General features: G+C 30.7%; 3 protein-coding genes and 1 non-coding gene across 5 annotated transcripts; 3 read left to right on the top strand and 1 right to left on the bottom strand.

Annotated features, from left to right (window-relative positions):
• Nucleotides 1-1,772: 1,772 nt before the first annotated feature.
• LOC109119994 (glucan endo-1,3-beta-glucosidase 8-like) lies at nt 1,773-4,134 on the top strand. Of its 2 annotated transcripts, XM_019213299.3 has the most exons (4): nt 1,773-2,104; nt 2,219-2,599; nt 2,691-3,393; nt 3,694-4,134. In XM_019213299.3, the coding sequence occupies exons 2-4, from the start codon at nt 2,280-2,282 to the stop codon at nt 4,057-4,059; spliced, it is 1,389 nt and encodes a 462-aa protein (XP_019068844.1). In that variant the 5' UTR covers nt 1,773-2,104; nt 2,219-2,279; the 3' UTR covers nt 4,060-4,134. The 2 variants fall into 2 exon arrangements, with proteins under 2 accessions (XP_019068844.1, XP_019068843.1); XM_019213298.3 differs by having other exon boundaries at nt 1,773-2,599.
• Nucleotides 4,135-12,200: 8,066 nt separating this feature from the next.
• Nucleotides 12,201-14,508, top strand: LOC101255083 (transcription termination factor MTERF5, chloroplastic-like). Its single transcript, XM_010320947.3, has 2 exons — nt 12,201-12,392; nt 12,981-14,508. Exon 2 carries the CDS (start codon nt 13,136-13,138, stop codon nt 14,312-14,314), a length of 1,179 nt encoding a protein of 392 aa, XP_010319249.2. The 5' UTR covers nt 12,201-12,392; nt 12,981-13,135; the 3' UTR covers nt 14,315-14,508.
• Nucleotides 14,509-15,519: 1,011 nt separating this feature from the next.
• On the top strand, nt 15,520-15,593 carry TRNAI-UAU (transfer RNA isoleucine (anticodon UAU)). The gene has a single exon. It is a non-coding gene; the product is annotated as a tRNA-Ile (tRNA).
• A 168-nt stretch (nt 15,594-15,761) lies between these two features.
• Nucleotides 15,762-19,404, bottom strand: CYP736A (cytochrome P450 736A). The gene is made up of 2 exons (XM_004236681.5): nt 18,385-19,404; nt 15,762-16,446 (listed from the first exon to the last, which is right to left on the bottom strand). The coding sequence occupies exons 1-2, from the start codon at nt 19,270-19,272 to the stop codon at nt 15,829-15,831; spliced, it is 1,506 nt and encodes a 501-aa protein (XP_004236729.2). The 5' UTR covers nt 19,273-19,404; the 3' UTR covers nt 15,762-15,828.
• Nucleotides 19,405-21,317: the final 1,913 nt, after the last annotated feature.

Here is a 21,317-nt window from a genome sequence, read left to right as displayed (position 1 = left end):
AACTTGAGTGTTACAGAATGTTACTATTAAGAGCCCGTCTAATATGCAAATCAAACCTTCTTCTCTGACACAACCTTTACCTGTATAACCTACACTCAGATCTTTCTTTTTCTTTTCTTTACAATTGTTCACTCAAAGGTGTATAGAGTTTTATGAAAGATAAAAGGAGATTACAATATAAGTTCAAGTGAAGTGCATGATATTCTTAATCTTCTGAGACCTTCATTTATACATTGAATGTTGAGGTGTATTTTAGCTCTATTTGGATAACCTAGGGTAATTTCCTTCAATCAAGTGTTTTGTAATGATGCCTTGATTGAGTATGCTTTCAGTTGATTTACTTCGAATTTGCCAAGTTGATTTCTGCCTTGAATCAGAGGTTGTCTAGTTGTCATTTGTTGATTTCTTTTGATCTTTCATTTTTTATTTTCTCTTGTAAGAATCTGCTTCCTTCGTTGATGCGACTGCTTCCTTTGTTGGAGCGATTTTCCTTCCAGCAGTGAGATTTGAATTTTAGTGATTGGTTTAGTCAATCACTGTTGATACTCCTTTCCATAGATACTAAGTTTTCTCTTTTTGATGTTCAGTATCCATAGTGACCATAGTTACTCTACTGTCCCTTATTTCTTGATTTGATTTGTCCTTGATTTGCTAGTGATTACATAATCCCTGATTTATTGCAAAGTAATTTGTCTGCCTCCTAGGTCCTTGATTTCATCATATCAATCAAGATATGCTTGATTGATTCTGGAAGCTCTTATTATATCTTTTCTTTATTTGTTTACTTTGGGGATCAAGACAAATCTCTTTTTGATGTCTTTACTTTCGAAGAGTATGAATAACTGTGTAAGTGTCATTTATCAAAATCAACTGACTATGGAGTTAACAATATTGTTTTTACTTTTCTTGGTCGATCAGTCGGTCCATGAATATGTGTATTGAGTACTTGTTTTCGTACTCATGCACGCTATACTCTTCATTTATCTTATGTTCAAGCACTAGTTGCCAGTGCTTAGATTCGAGCCCTATGCAACTACAACTTGGAGGCGAGGGTGAACACATGACGTCCTGAACTTACCTATTTTTATTTATATTTTGTTGGCTCGTATTTTGTATTTTGAGACTTGTATTTTTTGGGTTCACTTTTGGAACTTACTCCTTTTTTTTTTAGAAACTTTCTACTTATGAATTCTAGGTTCAGTAATGGATCTTTTATTGTATATATATTGATTTGCTTCTGCCTTGTTCTTCTATCTCTGTTATTTAATTGTCGCTTCCACCTTGTTTCTATCTTTACACTCATTAATTTCTGTTTTGAGTTACGGATTGACTTAATTATCAGTGAGTTATAGTAAATAAGGTATATGTGGATATTTTTATAACGATGAATATTCAAATTTCGGTTTTCCTCTTCATTTTTTTTAAATCAATACGAACTACGACAACTAAATAATGGATCTAGAAGTGTTAAACCTTCACCAATTTGATTGAATTCTTGTTTTTTTTTTATGATGTAGCTAGAGCTACCAATATGTTTTAATTCATATCACGAAGACTCATGAGATAAAACAATTATTGAAGTTGAATTATGATTATGGCTCCAAACTAAACTGAAAAAAATTGAGTGATTGGTATTGAGAATTATTACTTCTACTGGATATTTACATCAAATTAATATCGATATTTTTTATACATATTTTTAGATGCATGCCCATAATAAGCGGGCTACCCCATATTTCACGTTATTTTTATTTTTTTTTCCTCCCTTTTTCTATGACAAAACTGATCCCCTAAAAAAACATTTAAAAAAATTCACATTTTTCTATCTTTTATCCATGTAAAGGCAACCTCCTTTTTTGGGATCTTCAAATTTAATTAGGAGAACCCGTAGAAATTTATTCTAGTTGCAAGATCCGAAAGGATTTAATTGAATTTCAGCGGTAAATTATATCGCGGAATTAAGGTAAAAATAAAAACAAATTGTTAAACATCTTTGAAAAAAAAAAACATTTTTAGCAAAAATTGTTTTGGCAGAGTTACATCATCCTAAGGGGACTAATTCAGCTTAAATCTTTCGTCAGAAAATCATATTGTATTCCACAAGGTAAACACAAAAAAATTACAATTTTTTTATACGTACAAATTATTGATTCTTGAAAAAAGGCAATTTTTAACCGTTGTTATATAGATGTGACTCAAGAATTGTTTCATATTACAGGTCGTAACATTTTAAGTTTTTCTATCAAATTTTCTTATTAAAATTTGTGACATCGCTCAAGATGAGGGTAATAATTATCATAGGCATATGTTTGGTCATGGCAACCCAAGTGAATAGTTTTGTGGGCATCACATGGGGAAGGCAGCAAACACAACAATTGGTTCCATCTATGGTTGTTGATTTGCTTTTACAAAATAAAATTTCACAATTGAGATTAATGACTTCAGGGTATGATATTATTGAAATATTTTCAGGCACTAATATTAGTGTTAGTGTTCTTATGGGAAATTCATTTATGTATCAAGCAAATAGGAAAGACCTTGCATATAATTGGGTAAATGATAGAATCAAGGATCCAATCAACAAAGGTGCAAACATAGTGTAAGTAATTGATCATTATTATATTATTATTATGTGAAAATTGACTTGTCGAAAATATTCTTGACATATGTGTCCTTTTTTATTTATTCAGGGAACTAACGGTGGGGTCCGAACCATTTTCTAATACGTTCTTAAAACAAGTAACGAACTACAATGTGGTGCCCGTGTTAAAACTCATGCGAGAAAGTCTCGATGAGATGGGTTTAGGGCATGTTAGAACAACGACCGCACATGGTATGGATGTATTGAATCACACAAAAGTTCCATCGGAGTCGGACTTTCGCGATGACATAAAACCACAAATGATCGAATCACTAGCGGAGTTCAATCGAACCGGGGCTCCCTTTGTTCTCGTCATGTTCCCAATTCATTTCGTTAAAGACGTAATGAATTACCCCATAGAGTTTGCGTTCTTTGATAATAACAGCGGATTTAAAATCAAAGATGGTAATATTACATACACAAACGCCGTGGAGTTGATGATCGACTCCGTTGCGTGGGCAATAAAAAAAGCAGGATATGAAAATATGAAAATTATGATTGCTCAAATTGGATGGCCCACAGATGGATATCCACATGCAAATGTTAAAAATGCAGAGAGATTTCACAAAGGGTTATTGAAATTTATAACATCAAAAAAAGGGACACCAATGAAGCCAGGGCCAATTGACATATATCTACATAGCTTGTGTGATGAGAATCAATTTAACAAGATTTTTGGTTTATTTCAAAGACATTGGGGTATTTACCAGGCCGATGGCAATCCAAAGTACAAGATTGATTTATCATTACAGGTACGGATGTTAAATGATCGATTCGAATTGAATTGAATTGCAACAACAATAGGTTAGACAATGAGTCATAATCCATTCCCAAACCCTAACCAAAACTTCTTCTTTTTTTATAAACTAATAATTTGTTATAACTATGTATAAAATATCAAACAAAAACTATTTTTATTGAAAGATTTTAAAAGGTCTCATTAGTCAATTTGGTCACATATTTAGCCTAAATAAGTCCAACTTTTTGATAGACCGCACTAAAATGAGTGAAGGTATATTTTCATGAGTTGATTTTATCATCTCTAATTACAGGGCCGTGACGTGTTACCTACTCAAGCTAAGGGCATTGTGAAAATGCCAAATCGATGGTGCAAGTTCAATGGGGACACAACAAACATGGATTTGGTGAATAAGAATTATGATTTAGCATGCCAAGTTTCAGATTGTTCACAATTGGAAAAAGGAGCTTCATGTGATGGACTAAGTTATGCTTCCAAAGTTTCATATGCTATGAATGCATTTTTCCAAAAAAACAAACAAGAAGTAAAAGATTGTGATTTTGATGGTTTAGGTCAAATTGTAGCAACAAATCCCTCTGAGCCAAATTGTGAGTTTCCCATTGAGATATTGTCATTCCAAGATCAAAGGGTTCAAAATGGTATGGTTTTAAGAGTTTGAAGAACAAAAAATAGAAATGAAGTTGTATTTCATTTTGAGTTTAAGTAATATACATTGTTAATGTAAGTTAAATCATATGATTTTTTTGTCTGTTATAACATGTAACGTGTCTTATTTTTAAAATTTCAAATCTCACATAAATTTAAAGAAGTTTGCATATATCATTTGGACGATTTGACGATGTATAAATTATATACTAGTAGTGTTCGAAACTTTAAACTCCATATGTGATGCATGTCATTTAAAAGGCCAAATTGGACAACAATATCCCCAAAAAATTCATATAATTCCGCTCTGCATTTTTACTAATCCATTATACAGAAAATGGTTGTCCAACAATATAATATTTGTGCAGTTTACGAAATCAAGAGTTAATTTATCATTTTATTTTTATCTATTTTACTCTAGCTATTAAATTCTAGTATTCAATATCTAATACATTTTTCAAAGCATCAAATTTAATATATTCAAATTCTAATCGTGTAATGGTTGAAATTCTAAATTTACCACTACTACTATTATGTAGTTATTTAATACTCCATCCGTTTAATAATATTTGTCCACTATATTAATAGTTGTCTAGCAATACTTGTCCAGTTTAAAAAATCAAGAGATAATTTATTTTTTATGTCTATTTTACTCTTCTATTAAATATTATTTATCATCTAACACATTTCTCAAAAAGTAAATTTAATAAAGTCAAAGAGTAAAATAGTAATATTATCCCTGTTATTTATTGTTTCTTAAGAAATATGTCAAGTCAATATAGTAGACAACTATCGTTGGACGGAGGGAGTACAAAGTTTGAGAAGAAGAAAAACTTGTCTTGATTTGTTAAAATGGACGAGCACTCCACCCCTCCATCTTTACTTGTCTATGTTTAATTTGACATACCACTTAAGAAGCGCTAAATAAAATGATAATTTTATCATATCACCTATACTACTGAGAGTCGCTTAACTTTCATTTATAACCTCAAAATCACTCAACTATAGATTTTCCTCACAGAAAGTCACTCAGCTAATAATTTTTTCCATAAAAAGTCATTCAACTTTCTTTTTATAACTTCAAAGTCGCTCAACTATTGATATATCATTTAGGAAGTCACCCAACCAATATAAATATGTTTTCATTAAATTTTAGGTGACTTTCTAAATAAAATATCAATAGTTGAGTGACTGTGAAATCATAACAGAAAGTTGAATGACTTTCTATGAAAAAAAATTATTATTTGAATGACAGTCTGTGAGAAATTTATAATTAAATGATTTTGATGTTATAAATGAAAATTAAATGACTTTTTATAAAAAAAATAATAAATTAATTGAATGACCATATAAGATATTGTTGCCTTACACCACTTCTGGGATGACCTATAGTAGACCGATACATACTTAATTCAGCTATCATTTTATTCAACTCTTCTGCATATATGTGTTTCTTTTAGTGCCTCTAGTCATTATAAATGATTTAACTTAAGGTCTAGGTCTTTTTCTATTTATAATGTTGTACGTGGTAAAAGTGTAGTGAAAAGGGAAGTTGACTACACTTTTATTATGTTGTGAAAATGAAATTGACTACACTTTTACCATTTTGTGAAAAGGAAAATTGACTATACTTTTATTATTATGTTGTGAAAATGAAAATTGACTACACTTTTACCATTTTGTGAAAAGGAAAATTGACTATACTTTTATTATTATGTTGTGAAAATGAAAATTGACTACACTTTTACCATTTTGTGAAAAGGAAAATTGACTACACTTTTACCATGTTGTGTGTTGACACCCAATTTTGACCCGCTCCGGTATGATTTAATTATCGAGCTTCCTAAATTTTCCAAATAATTTAAATTAATTAGTTTTATAATTTTACGAAAATATAACGATTTAATGTTTACATAGTTGTGTATATAGCCGGTATATCTTGTGTATATTCGAAACCAACCCAACTTAAAATTAATTCCCAGGCGACCCAACAGCCATTCCACTTCTATTACTAGACCTAGGCCCAATCTTCCTATTGTCAACCCAATTTCCAGCCCAACCCTTCCCTTTTAATTCCCAGGCCCTAATCCCTTTTAATTCCCAGCCCATCTATCCCTTTTAATTTTCAACCCAACCCAACTCTCTTCCTAACCCGATCCACCAAACTTAAATGCCCCAATCCAGTCCGCCTACCCGACCCGTTTCCCCTTCCCCAAATCCCCACTCGATAACCCCCCATACCCGACCCCCAAAAAACCCAGCAAAAACAGAGACGCAGAAACCCAGAAAAAACGCGAAATTCCCAGAAAACCCATCCCTTCGCGTCTCTTCCGCACGCGTTTCTCGAAAACCCCCTTACCCAGACGCGTTTCTCGAAAACCCCCTTAGGAGACCCGTTGAATTTCTTTATTTTGTATTGTACTTTTATTTTTGTAATGGGCATAAGCCCTTGTCGCTTTACTTTCTCTATATTTCGTATACTTAGTCTAGGACAGGTAAATGAGTCGAAAACCCCAAAAAACAGGTGGGTCCAAAACTCGGTCAAGGCGAACAGAATTCGAGTTTGGACTCAAATCTCTCTTTATTACTTGCTTATGTGCATTTGTTTATATGTCGTTAGCTTAGGATTAGAAAAACTCCAAATCCCCTTTGAAACGCATTTCCATTTTATCAAGCTAAAACTAAGTTTTAAAACAATAGACGTTTCAAAGTCACTAGTTCATTTAGAATTTAAAATTTAAAAAGTTTAACTTTAAAAGAATTAAGTATTTCAACTTGTAAATTTGGCCAAGTAAAATTCTAATAAAGATTCAACTTCAAAATCGCAAAATAGTCAAATAAGTTAATCACCGGAAAATCGTAAGTTAACGGAGTGTTTTAGGTGTCTTACACCTTCCTAAGACACTAATAAGGATCCCGAACCCTCTAAAAATAGTTTCAAAACAATTTTTCTGTTCAAGTTGTTTAGAAACAAAGTTTTCTTGATTTTTCTCAAAAATTAAGTGGCGACTCCTAAAAGTCAAAAATAAAACAAATTTTTTCGAAATCATCATTTTTCGATAAAACATTGTGAAAAGGAAAGTTGATACTTATGTCATGCAGTGATGAGGAAAGTTCTAGAAGGTGGAATGTGAGGATGAGAACAATGACATGGTGAAGTTTCTTTTAGTGAGATGGAAACAGAATATAAAAATATTATTCCTACAAAGTAAAAATAGCAGTATTAAGATATTTATTTTAAACACTTTATTTAGAATTTAAATTAAGCTAAAATAGGTAAATCATTTTTTTGGAAATTCTCCTTTTTAAAATAAATCAAAACAAAATGAAACTAATATGTACAAATGTGATTTTTTTCATCTTGTTTCTCATAATTTTCTGAAAGATTGATAAAAAAAATGAACTACACAGTGTAACAAAATTATATTATTTTTAGAAAAACAATTATATAGGTTAACATAAATATAATAATTTACATATTTAATTATGAAAAAATTATGTGGTTAAGCAAATTTATAGTATTTAATTACTCATCATAGCTATAGTTTGTTATAATTATCACTAGCGACTAACATTATACGTTAATTACGTGGACTGACTTGAGTTTGTACAATTAGTCACGTTTGTATATGTATAATTCACCACATTTGTATAATTCACAGTTAACAGTTCTTTGTTTGATTTGTTTTTGTATATGATTGTTTGTATTTGTATTGATGATAATTTCCTTTGGTTTTTCAGTTTTGTCATCATATAACTTCAATCTTTTTGTGTATAACTTTTTTAAAATTTGTATAAACGTGTAGTTTTTGAATTTTCTATAATATGATTTTGTTGGAATTCTGACCGCCGAATTTGCTTAAGGAACAGGTTTATTCTATATGTTCCTGTGCAGATAACAATTAAGTTTTGTGAAGCAAATAAAATAATGACACAACATTTTATCGCAAATCCCAACTCACAAAGGTAAAAACCACGACCTACACCTCTGTAGGATTTAACTCCACTTTATTAAACTTTGAACATCAACAATAGATTACAAGTCTATGTAACCTAAGGAATTAGAAACTCTAATTTCAAGCTAAGAAATTATAAACTATAATTCCTAGCTACCCAAGACAAAAAACCCAAGTCTAAGCCTTCTACCGTCCGTCAAGTTTCTCAAACTTGTTAGACGAATCCTACACACACACTCGATTGTAATTAAAACTTTTAATTACAATCATACAATGTTTTCCTCACAAATTGGCAACACTCCCAAGTAACTCTCAAAACTCTCTCAAACCTCTTGATTGTGTTTTGATCTTCTCTCTATGTAAGTGTGCAATCTTCTTCAAGAGAATTTATCGCCCTATTTATAGATTTGGACTTGAATCCAAAACCTGTTTCAACTAGAAATCATATCCTACTTTGTGTGGAACTACTAGTTCAACTCGAACTTGTCTTCGCCGCATCTTCAATCCCTTGCTTAACTCGAAATCCTTCTTCACGTAGAATTCCTCGTTGGACTCGTCTTGAAAAAAAACCTTTCTACGTATAATTTCCTTAAATAAATTTCTCCTTCAACTATGTCGCCTCAAGCTATTTCCTTAAACAAGTAGGAATAGTTCCTTTATCACTGCCGCCGTAAAGAAACCTTGTAGCATTAGGACTTATCTTTGTGCTTTGCATTGAAAGGAAACTTCTTACATGATTTTCCATATTAGCTTACAAAAACATTTTTCCTTTTGAACGTCATTTTCCTTAATTAGGTAGTCGCTGCCTCAAGAAAACTTGCGCTCAATTTTTCTTAAATAAATAGGAAATATTTCTGGAATCCCATTTAGAGTTGGACTAACTGAAACATGTTGTTACTACTTGTTCTACGCAACTTGTTCCACGCAACCTGTTCTAGAAAACTTTGTCATAGTTCAAAACAATGTCTTTTCACACACACACACACACACACACACACACACACACACACACACACACATATATATATATATATATATATATATATATAATGATTCAAGTAGGTGTGAAAAAAGAGCAGTCGAGCAGGAACAAAAGGACATGAAATTGAAATTTTATGCTTTATTATTTTTAGTTTAATATCATTCACTTATATATCTCAATACATATAATGTTTGTCATCGTCATCATGGATTGTCTTCTTGTATTGAAATAGTTAGAAAATTTGATTTCGTATGTATATAGTTGTTAAAAAATGAGTACAAGAAGAACATGAAGTAAAAGAGACTAAGGATTTCTGATTGTCAATTTTTTATATAGTAGAATACTTATATACATAGACATTTGTATTATTATATAACCACAAGTTGAATTGTTAATCTGTGAATACAATTATATTTGATACATAAGCACTCCGTCAAATTTAAAAAGTTAACTAGGGAATTCAAGTATAGTTGGGTACATCAATACTATATTGTTAGCCTTTTCAAAATTTTATTTAGAAGAATTTTATACAGTTTGATACCCATAAATTGTAATTTTTTTTTTGCTCGTTTGTCTAATATATCCATATTTATACAGTTTGATATCCATAAATTGTTGTTTTTTTTCGTTTGTCTAATGTATCTATATTTTTGTTCAACAACAGTGTTGAAATGTATCCATATTTATATAAATAGATACTTGTATTGTTATATAAGCACAAGTTAAAATGTTGATTTGCGAATACAGTTATATCTAGATACATAAGTAGTATATCCAAGATGAAAGGTTGATTAGGAAATACAAGTATAGTTGTATCCAACATATTTATTTTTGTGTTTAACATTTAACAACAATGTATTCATTGTATTCTATATTGTCGTATTCTTTTTTTATTTAACAACTAGTGTATCTGTTGCCATGCAGTTCACCTATTCTAAATCGAAATACTCACAAATTCAACAATTTGCTTACATACAATAACTTGAATTAACAAAAAAATTATTAATATTTTCCAACGTCAGAATAAGAAAAATGGAGACAACAAGAAAATTGAGTATGATGTATCACAATTTTTGTTAACTAATAAAGAATATGATATGTTATGTCTTTAAATAAGTAATTTTTAGTTATAAGTTAATTATGGGAAGTTACTAATTGCATGGACGTAATGTAAGGATAGTGGGTTATTTTAAAAGTTAATTCCTTATTTAGTGGTACTTAAAGACAGGGGCGGACCCACGTTGGGTCCAGGCTGTTCACTCGAACAGCCTTGACAAAAAAATACACAATATATATAAGGTAAATTTTCTGCATTTCTGTAGATGGTTATATTTTGAACCCCTTCAATAACAAATAAATATAGATTGATTAATGGTAAGACCCCTGATTATTAAGCTGCATGCTCCAGGTTTGAAATCCTGCAACAACATTTATTAATTTCTTTTATAGTTTCAGTTTATTTTTGTTTAAAAAAACAGTTCTGTTTTTCAAGCATTTTTTATTTTAAAAACGTGTCAAAAATGTGGTTTTTAACCAAAAAAAAAAATTCAAAGGGCCCATTTCGAAAGACTTATTTACACGTTTATATTTTTATTTTTTGAACCTCCTGAACGAAAATCCTAAATTCGCCAATGCTTAAAGATATTTAATGTATAAATAAAAAAAACTATACAAAAATACAACAAAAAATAACATAAATTATAATCATTTATAATAAATAACAATTATTATAGCTATTGATATTTACTAACCCTATAAATATAATTATTTTTATAAGTTGCTTTAACTTTTTCAAAAAGAAATGCACATGACAATATGCAAATTCCATATCGAAAATGGAGTAAAAATGAAGAATTAATATGACATAAGTTCACATGGTACATGTATAGTTTATTATGTATGTGCTTAGGCTATGACAATTAACTTTTATATTATTTCATATAATGATTTTAACAATTTATTATAGGCTATTTGCTTTTTAATTCATGCAGCAAAAATTGTTGGACCACACTACAATGTGAATAAATTTTATAATTAGCCAAAAATTCCGCTAACCAACACCCAAGTTGGAAACTTTAATCTATTATTTTACAATAATAGACGTGATTAGATGCTTAATTAAAACTAAGATTTATAAGTATGATGGAAAAACTTTAAGTTAAACAAATCATTAAAAGAAAAGTTTGTATTTTAAAAAAGACAAACAAAATGAAAATGTGTATACAAGAATACTTTTTTCAATTTATATCCGCTCTTTCTTCTTTTGAACAAGTAAGAAATATTTTTATCGATCACTTTTACTTGTTAATATTTTAAAAATAAATTTTTACTTTTAATAGATAGAGAAAAATTAATTATTTTTTTATCTGTTCTGCCCTTAATATTAATTATTTCTGACGATCTTAAACTATTTGAAGGGAGTATAATTTTGAATAAAAAAGAGGGTAATTTTCACATATAGCAAACAAAAAATTCATATTTGTATACTATAACAAAGTTTTCATAATTGCGCTCCATAGCAAACATAAAACTGTATAATTCGCTATACATATACAATTGTATAATATGTTGGTCTAAATTGTATAATTCACTGGCCTATTTCGCTGCAATTGTATTATTCACTATCCTATTTCACTGCGATTCTATAATGCACAATTGTATAATTCGCTGCCTATTTCGCTGCAATATTTTTATAAAATTTGCTTTGCATACATTTGAATCGAATTAAAAATGTATGTATATTGCATAATTATAAGTGTATAGCAAAAAGATATATGTTTTTCTCTCGCTTTATTAAAAAACAGAAACACAATATATACACTTCTGTTGTATAAAGCTAGAGAAAATTGTATTTCACTGCAATTGTATAATTCACAATTGTATAATTCGTTGGCCTTTTTCTCTGCAATATTTGAAGTAAAATATTTGTAAATTGTATAAGTACGTGTATAACACGAAGATATATATTGTAGCATGTGTATATACAATTTTCTCTCGCTTTATACAAAACAGAAACAGAATTTATACACTTTTGTGTATAAAGTGAGAGAGGCGAGCGAGAATGGAGAGTAGCGAGCGAGATTTTTGGGAGAGAGACGTCTGACAAATATTAGCTAACATTTTCTATGGAGCACAATTAAATCAAACCTAGCTACTCCATTTATTTTAAGTTATTAGTTTGCTATTATATACAATTTTCCTTGAAAAGGAACATTTGGGCCAGAAGAAAATATGTTTGGCCCAATAGATATCGAACTTATAGTCCCAAACTTTATCTATTGGGTTTGATAAGAGCAATGGACCATATCATTTTCCAACTCTCCGTCCATATATTTCTCCGGCTAACTCCTCGGCGATTTCTATCTCCGACCAACTACTCGGCGACATCACCTCCGGCCAAATCGAGTTGTAAGTCCGTCATCCTCTCTTTTGCTTTCTTCTCTGTAATTCCATCCTCTGTATTTGGAAACAAAAACCCTAAACCCCTTTCAATTGCATTGTATGGTTTTCTGAGTTTTTTCTTTAGCTTTATGATTTATTTTGCATTCTCCTTTGTGTTCTATAGTGATATTAGCTCGTAAGTTGTGTGATTTTATTGATATGCCATTGTGAAGTTCCTGGAAAAGTTCAGTAGAATGAGGAAAAAGATATCAATGTGTCAAAGATGAAATTTTTAGGCAAAATGTATGGACAAATACTCAAACTTGGCGTGAATCTGGCAACTGAGGACTCCAATTTATATCGGAATGCGAAAAATAATTTTTAAGAGTGGTAGAGGGAGTAACTTTTTGTGTAATCTGTGAACTTGAAATGCAATGTGTTACTCTGTTTGAATTAGTTTAAAAATGAGCTTCCATTACTGTGTTTTTATCGATTTTAATCTATAGGTCTCAAACATTTCAACTCGTCGAGATAGGCTGGCTTCATATAACACAATAGCTTACTCCTTTCTATAAATTAATCGAAGTGTTGATATTTATTCACATTTCTTTCCAGGGAAGTGGTGAAGTTTAAGGAAAAGCATGGGTAGCTTATGTGTTCTACTTTGACTAGCTTTGTTCGAAGTCTTCTCTTAAATCCTTAAAGTTCATATTTTTCTTGTCTCTATAAGTCTTTTTCGTTGTTTCCCGTGAAAAGATTGAGAAGGACTCATGATCTCCATCCAACTGCGCTTCCGTTCATTATCTACTCACTTACATCATCTTACTGGTCCTTTTTCTTCTTTCCACATATCTCTCTCCACTCTATCTCAGGTAGTAACCAAAAAGTCTGCTCAAAATGCAAACCAAGAAAATCCTGTTCTCCTCAACTACCTAATAAACACGTTGGGTTTTCCAAAACCTAAAGCCCTTACCATATCCGGTCGTTTATCATGGGTCAAAAGTGTTGAAAAACCTAAATTGGCTGTACATTTCTTCAAGTCCGTTGGATTCACAGATGCACATATTCAATCCGCTGTTTGTACCATCCCCCAAATCCTTCTTGCTGATGTTGAGAAAATACTCAAGCCAAAGATCCAGCTATTACAAGAATTGGGTATCACTGGTTCTGATCTGGGTAGGCTTTTGTCCACAAAGACAGTATTATTAACACGTAGCCTGGACAAAATACTAAAGCCTTCCGTTGAAGTTCTCAATAATGTCCTTATAAAAGGTACTGATAATGGTGATTGGTTTCGGGTTTTGCTAAGGTGTGATTGGGTTATTTATGGATCTCCTCAGTTGAGATTGCTTCCTAATATTTCATATCTGCAAAGCGTTGGAATTGTTGGGTCTCAACTATCATCACTCTTGAAGAGGCAACCTCATCTTTTTGTTACACATGGATCTAAGCTTAAAAAACTTGTCTCTGAACTTATGGATATCGGGTTTTCTACTGATTCAAGAATGTTGGTGCATGGCCTTCATACATTAAGTTGTATGAGTCAAGAATCTATATCGAGGAAATTACTGTTGATTCAGAGTTTTGGTTTCTCCAAAAGTGAGTGCATGGTAATGTTTAAGAGGGCACCATGCTTATTCCGTGGTTCAGAGAAGAAAATAAGACTCGGACTAGAGTTCTTTTTGGAAACAGTGAAGTTAGAGAAGTCAATTTTAGTACAGCGTCCTACTCTGTTGATGTTTAGTATGAAGGAAAGAGTGATTCCGAGATATCAAGTTTTTCAGCTGGTAAAGTCAAAAAAGCTTATGAAGAAAGACCCAAAATTTTATGATATGATGTGTTTGACAGAGCATAACTTCTTGGAGAAGTACGTATCGAGATTTACAGAAAATGCAGAGGAATTATTGATGGCTTACAAAGGCCATCGTCTAGATTTAGGAGAAGAGTAAGAGTGTTTACTGGAAAATTTTGCTTGAAATATTTTCTTTCCCTGGTTTTGATCTATAGGCTTAGAAAATGTGCGGTGAAATAGGGGCATTCATATTTGTATTTGTATTGTTGCTTTGATGAAAATGATGCTTGTGTTATGGCATAAGAGGCTGAAATAGAAAATAAAGCTATAGAATTAGCACATTGATCTTAATCTCTCCCTTCTGATGAGTAGTTTCATTTCCTTTTACATATGTGACAACTTTGAAGTCCTCATACGATAAAGTCATTTGGTTGTTGATTAGAATTATACAGGTATGATTAAATATCAAGAATAGTCATGTACGGTTTAGTTATCTTGGATTTTGGACTGGTAACTGAATATTGGTGCTGAATTTTATACTACATATCAACTAAAATGAAACCATTGTATACATGGATATTAGTTATATTATGTTTTCACTTCCTAACCAGCAACCAAACGACTTTGATAAAGTGAAATACTAAATTGGAGTAAAATTTCATGTCATATCCACTGAAATAATATAAACCCAAGGATATGAAGGATTAGTTTTTTGGCCTCTATTTACACGTAAACATCATATGCTTGTTTGTATAGCCACCGAAAGGATAAATGTCATAATATCAAATTACAATAGGATAAATGTCATAATATCAAATTACAATCTATCAGTGTTAATTACATCAATCCTTTTAAAAAGTAATATAAATCGGATATTACTAATATGTAGCTCGGATACATTATAATATAAATCGGATATATTAAAAATTAGCTCGAATACATTAAAAACTAGTTCGGATACATTATAAAATATATTGAATACATATGTAGTTCAGATACAATAAATACCGGTAATACATTAATATGTAGCTCAAATACATTAAAAAAATAAGGAATTTCAGAGATTTTTAAAATAGAAGTGGATATTGGAAATAAGGAAGACATAATATACTACTTTTTTCATAAATTAATCATTTCATTGCAATCGATGCGAGAACATGAGAATTGGTTAATCACCAAGCTTGAGGTGTGCATAAATGATAATTAACCACAATTACGTAGTGAATTACTATCTATAAACACATCCTATTTTTTATGCATTTATTGACTTGATATAAATACCGAGCAATCATGAAAATTCTTACCCTGTATGAGTAATTTATTGCTGTTACTATTATTTTAAACGCACAAAAAGGATCATGTGGTCCCGTAGCTCAGTTGGTTAGAGCGTTGGTCTTATGAGCCGAAGGTCGCGGGTTCGAGCCCCGCCGGGACCAGAGATTTAAATAGTGTCATTATTTTCGAGTTTTTACTAGTAAAAAATAAGTTATTTTTAAAAATACCTACATCCTTTTTAATTTTTTATTTCTTAAAGATCAATCATTCAAATCAAATTATTACATGTGTAGTAGTTGTCAATGCAAATTAATTATTAAGTAATAATATAAAGAAATTTGTCTTTTATTCACATCTGAAAATAAAACACACACACCTCGATTCAAGAATATTGAATTACATGGACAACCTATAATTAGGAATAGCCATTACATGTTTGGCTCTACTAACAACAAGACCAAATTCCTCACCCATGTCCAAATCATTTGGTAACATACCATTTGGAAGTTCCCAATCAAAGCAATGAACCAATTGTGCCACGATCAAACGTATTATGATAAGTCCTAGTTGTAAACCAGGACAACGTCTTCGCCCGGATCCAAATGGAAGAAGCTCAAAATCATGTCCACGAAGATCTATACTACTCCCCACAAATCTTTCTGGAATAAATTCATCTGGATTATTAGGCCACACCTTTGGATCGCGCCCTATAGCATAGGTGTTCACTAGTATTCTTGATTTTTTTGGAATAAAATAACCATCAATAGTGCAATCTTCAATAGATTGATGAGGGAGTAGTAATGGTGCCACAGGATGAAGCCTTAATGATTCTTTTATGACCATATTTAAGTATTCCAATTTTTCTAAATCCAACTCCTCCACCATTCTTTTCATTCCAATTTTTTCTTCAAATTCTTTTTGAAGTTTTTTCATTATGTTTGGTTGCCTTAACAGTTCTGAGAGTATCCAATCAATTGTTGTTGCTGAAGTATTCATTGAAGCTATTAGCATATCCTATTAACAATAATAGTTTAAATATACCCTTTGTTATGTCAAAATATAATGAGAAGGCATATTTGAAAAAAAAAGATAACACAAAAGATAGATTTGAACCGAAAATACAATGGGAAATGTATTTACACTATTTCTAATAGTACAAGGGTATATTGACACTTTATTATTTAAAAGGAAAAAGATTCAAATATGTCATCGAACTTTTTGAAAAGACTCATTTATGTTATCCATTAAAAGTTTGGCTATTTATGTCATCGATATTAAAGAAAAGGCTCATCCATGCCTTTTTTTAACTCCAGTTTTGCAAAATCATTTTTTACACACCAAACAAGATTTAACATTTTTCTACTGGTATTTTTGGATCAAATTTATACTTTTTGCTTGTTTTTCTTTGAACACATGAAGAACATAAACAACTCTCAAATTTTCAACATCTTCAATTCTTCACAAAATCATCTCAAATTTCGACTACATCATTAATTTATTTGTTTAAAAGAAAAACAAACTAAAAGTCTAACATCATTTGCAGAGTTCAAAAAATTCATTCATATTTTAAAAATATATTCCAAAAACGAAAATCAATCCAAAATTTCAAAATTTTCTTTGATTCTTGTTTTTGTTGTTTTTTTTATAGTAGATCTTAGTTGACTAGTGTTTTTTGAGTTTATGTTCATAACTTCAAATGATTTGAAGTTGTGGAGAACCTACCATTAAAGAATGTTGAAGTTTTGAAACTTTGAAGAAATTTCAATTGGATCTTGTTGAGTAAGGTTGAATTGGAGCTAAAAAGAAATTGAGTTTTGGTATCGAGCTTGGAGCGAAACTATTCTTAAAATTTGAGGCGATTCGTGAAGAATTGAATAAGTTTGAAATTTGGAAATTGTTAATGTTTTTATGTTTTCTTGGTGTTCTTAGGGATGTAGAAACAAAAAAAAGTACATTTGATCCAAAAACACCAATAAAAAAGTGTTAAACCTTACTTGGTGCGTAAAAAATAGTTTTATAAAAATCGAAGTTAAAGAAAATGTCATGAATGAGTTTTTTCTTTAACAGTAATGACATAAATAAATCAAATTTTTAATGAATAATATAAATAAATTTTTTCTAAAAGTTTGATGATATATTTAAGTTTTTTTCCTTATTAGTAGCACGAAAAAAAGAAAAAAGGGGTGGGATAGTTGAAATTATTGAGTGGACCAAAAAATTAAGAGGGGTTATGTCATAAGTCAAAAATATCTTTCACAAAGAAGTTTTATTGGTTATCAAAGTTGTGAAGAGGATAATATATATATAGAGATAAAAATATTATTTTTGATAATTTTTTTGGCTAATAAAAAATGATAGTTCACACGGTATTAATAAATAACGAACAAATGAAAGAGAAAATAACCAAACTTAAAAGGATAAGAAACTACAACTAATAATAGTATGGCTAATAGAACAAAGAAACAAAGCGAGACAATATTTAATAGTCTAACTAATCTTTTATCTTAATTTGTGACTTTATTAACGTATAATGCAACTTGTCAAATATATTGATCGTAGTATTTCTACGATCGAGATATTCCCCCTCCCTCTCTATCAATCAAAACAAAAAAAGAAAAATATTTTAGCCCTTTTGACACCTCTATTAGGTGTAAATTCATGCAACTTACCAATTCAACGAAAAATCATAACACATTTAAAGCCCTATAACAAATGTTTGAAAGGTAGAATCTTAACAAATAATGAAGACGGCATGATGCATGACATGTTTTTTTTTCGTAGTTAGTTCAACTGTCTCTCGGAGACAGGATCGAGAAGTAGCATGCAAGCTAAAGGGCTATCCCGATAAGAAGATGAAGCCTGATTAGGCCAAAAATGAAAGCAATAGAAGGAAGGGGTAGAGCATGACGATGTACATAACTTAAAATGCGTAGACTATAGACAAAAACTTACCAATAAAATAGCTTTAACATGACCACGATCGAATTGAAACTCAGTTTCTCCAGATTTCATGATGTTCAACATAGTATCAACAAAATCCTTGTTGTTTTGATGTTGTCCTTTTTTATCACTCTCTTCATGTTCATCAATAATTTTCTCTAAAAAATTATCAAACACCTTGCTAACTGCCTTCATTCTTCTTGTTAATCCTTGAAGATCCAATTTACCAAGAAAGGGGAAAAAATCTCCAAGATTAGGAGCTGCTGCTAATTGTAACCCTTCATTAACAACACTCTTAAATCCCTTGCAACCAAATTCCTCATCTTTATATTTTTTCCCAAAAATCATCCTACAACTTATATCGACCGATAAACGTGTCACAATCTCACTCAAATCAACCACAATTTTTTCATGAGATTTTTTCTTGAGAGTTTCAATCAATAGATTCAACTCTTCCCTTCTCATGGATTGAAATGAATTGATTTTTAGAGTGCTAAGTAGCTCTAATGTGCATAATTTTCGCATATTTCGCCAATAAGGACCATATGTACCAAAAGTCAAGTTCTTTTGGTCATATGAAATGTATTTTGCAGCTTCATGAGGTGGTCTACTTGCAAAATTTTGATCATATGTCTTGAGAAATTGCTCAGCTACATGAGGAGAAGAAGCAATTATGTTGTCAACAAACCCTAACTTTAAGTACATGATTGGACCATATTTTTTGGCTAAATTGTTCAAGTCTTGATGAGGGTTTTTGCCTAACAAATGATGAAAATGTCCCAAAATTGGGATCTCTTTGGGACTTGGTGGAAGTTTTTTTCTTTTGTTGTTTCTCCATAGCTCATGAAGGAGATAGAGAAGAGCTAAACCTATTGAAAATGTGGTCCAAAATAAAGCCATGGTATAAGAGTTAGGCTCCTCAAGGGGATAAGAGGAATTGAATTATATATATAATTTGTTGAAAGGTCATAAGAGCTTAGGGTGGCCTGGTTGAGAGACAAGTCCATGTAGGAATAATAATATAAAAATGATAAAAATTGCTAATATTTTCTTTTCAAAAAGCAAGGTTAGGATCCTTTTATTGTGTTTTGACTATTATTGCACTATTTTTAATTTGTTGTTGTTGTTGCTCCATTGTGATAAACTTTTTATTGTTTTCTTATGACTTGTTATATTTTTTTTTTATATGAACTTGATGTATTTGAGTTCAGAATCGTTTAAAAATAATTTTTCTATCTCGATAATATCAAGGTCAGTGTACATTTCTTGAATTATATTTTAAGGGATTTTACCGGATATGTTATTGAAAAGCATGGCTAGGAGTGATATCAGGGCAGGACCTAGAGTTCTACCAATGAATTTTACAAAATTGTATACTTTAGATGAAAATTTTGTATTATAAAAAGGAAAATTTATCTAACTATATAATTTATGCTATCATATTTTCTAAAAAAATTTATCATTTGAATTTTTTTAATAAAAAATCCTATTTTCCTCACTTTCTCTCCTATTCTCAAATACATCACTCTTACACGAAGTATCGGAACATGTGTATCTTGTATCAACAAAGATAATGTATCAGGACACGATGTATCAGGATATTGCGCGATGTATTGAGACAAGTGTGTAACACCTCTATATTTAAAAGAGCTAAAAATAGAACGAATTAAATTGGAAATATAAAAAATCTGAAACTTTGGCAAGTTATGCTAAAGATAAGTTTTGGGTCAACTTCAAACGACCATAACTTTTAGTACAAGATGAGTTAGGTGGTTTCTAAGATATCAAGTGAAAGGTCTTGGAATCCTGTTTCCAACGACGTCAAGTTAGCTTAAAGCTCGTATGAGGGAGATATGCTCATTTGAAGTCGGGTTGTCCAAATAAGGAAAATTATCCGAATTTAAAAAGATATTTTAATCTTTTTCTTTCCCAATCAGATATAAACGAAAATTGATAATACTTAGGGGTCTAAACCACTTGGTTCAGTTTTGCAAATCCTAAATTACACTAGGATTTTGAGAGAAGTTCAAGAAGAGGAGAAAAGAGAAAAGTCAAGGTGTTCTTAAGATTTCTTGCGAATTCGAAGGGTTCTTCGCCAAGATTCGATCCTGAGAGGTATGTGAATTCTCATAGTGTTAGGTTCGTTCACCCACACGTTAATCATGTTATTTTCAGCAAATTTTTATTCTTGAAGTTGAAGAATTTGAGTTCTTGATTAGTTTCTTATTATCTATTGAGATCCTTAAAAATTTGTTTACGTCTTAACCTTTATGACAAAAAAATTGTAGAGTTGCTTTCCTCAAAAGAATACCTATCGTTGGAAATTTCTTGGCAACTGAAATATTATTTTCTTTTTCAATTATCTACATTTATAGAAATTCATATATGTGTTGTGTAAAGGAAAGAAAATAAATTATCTCAACTTTATTAACTTTTTAATGCATTATAATGCAATTTTATAGTATTCTTTTAAACATACTAACATTTTCTTTTTTGTTAGTTTTGAACCGATTACTAAAAAATAAATATTGAATTGTTAGTTATTTGCCCCAACATTTTTCTTAATGACTATGAAATATAATATCAACATGCTAGTTTTTGTTGTACGAATAACTCTCTTCCTAACTGTGAAATTAGGACTTTTTGTCATTCTTTAACACCCCACCTCACGCCCAGTGCTTCGAGTGAGACGGGCCCTACTCTGATACCATGTGAAATTAGGTCTTAGGCTTAACTCACAACCCAAAAGCTAGCTTAAAGGGAGAAAAATTCCCCAAGCCTTATAAAGAGCACACATCTCATTAACCACCGATGTGAGACTTTTTGTCATTCTTTAACACTAACCCACAACCAAACAACCTTCACAACACTAATATTTTTAATTCTTAACCCAACTTATTTAAGGAATATCTTAAATGTAATTATAATTACCTTTATTAATTAAA

Source organism: Solanum lycopersicum, chromosome 4 (assembly GCF_036512215.1).
Source record: "Solanum lycopersicum chromosome 4, SLM_r2.1".
Taxonomy (NCBI): domain Eukaryota; kingdom Viridiplantae; phylum Streptophyta; class Magnoliopsida; order Solanales; family Solanaceae; genus Solanum; species Solanum lycopersicum.
Note: the sequence above shows the minus strand (reverse complement) of the source record. Positions and strands in the feature narration are given on the sequence as shown.

Bases quoted from the DNA above. Each gene is read 5' to 3' on its own strand.
- LOC109119994 (XM_019213299.3), top strand. From the start codon at position 2,280: ATGAGGGTAATAATTATCATAGGCATATGTTTGGTCATGGCAACCCAA. The intron at 2,600-2,690 runs GTAAGTAATTGA...TTATTTATTCAG, and splicing joins AACAAAGGTGCAAACATAGT to GGAACTAACGGTGGGGTCCG. The intron at 3,394-3,693 runs GTACGGATGTTA...CTCTAATTACAG, and splicing joins AGATTGATTTATCATTACAG to GGCCGTGACGTGTTACCTAC.
- LOC101255083 (XM_010320947.3), top strand. From the start codon at position 13,136: ATGATCTCCATCCAACTGCGCTTCCGTTCATTATCTACTCACTTACAT.
- CYP736A (XM_004236681.5), bottom strand. From the start codon at position 19,272: ATGGCTTTATTTTGGACCACATTTTCAATAGGTTTAGCTCTTCTCTAT. The intron at 16,447-18,384 runs GTAAGTTTTTGT...TATTGTTAATAG, and splicing joins ATGTTAAAGCTATTTTATTG to GATATGCTAATAGCTTCAAT.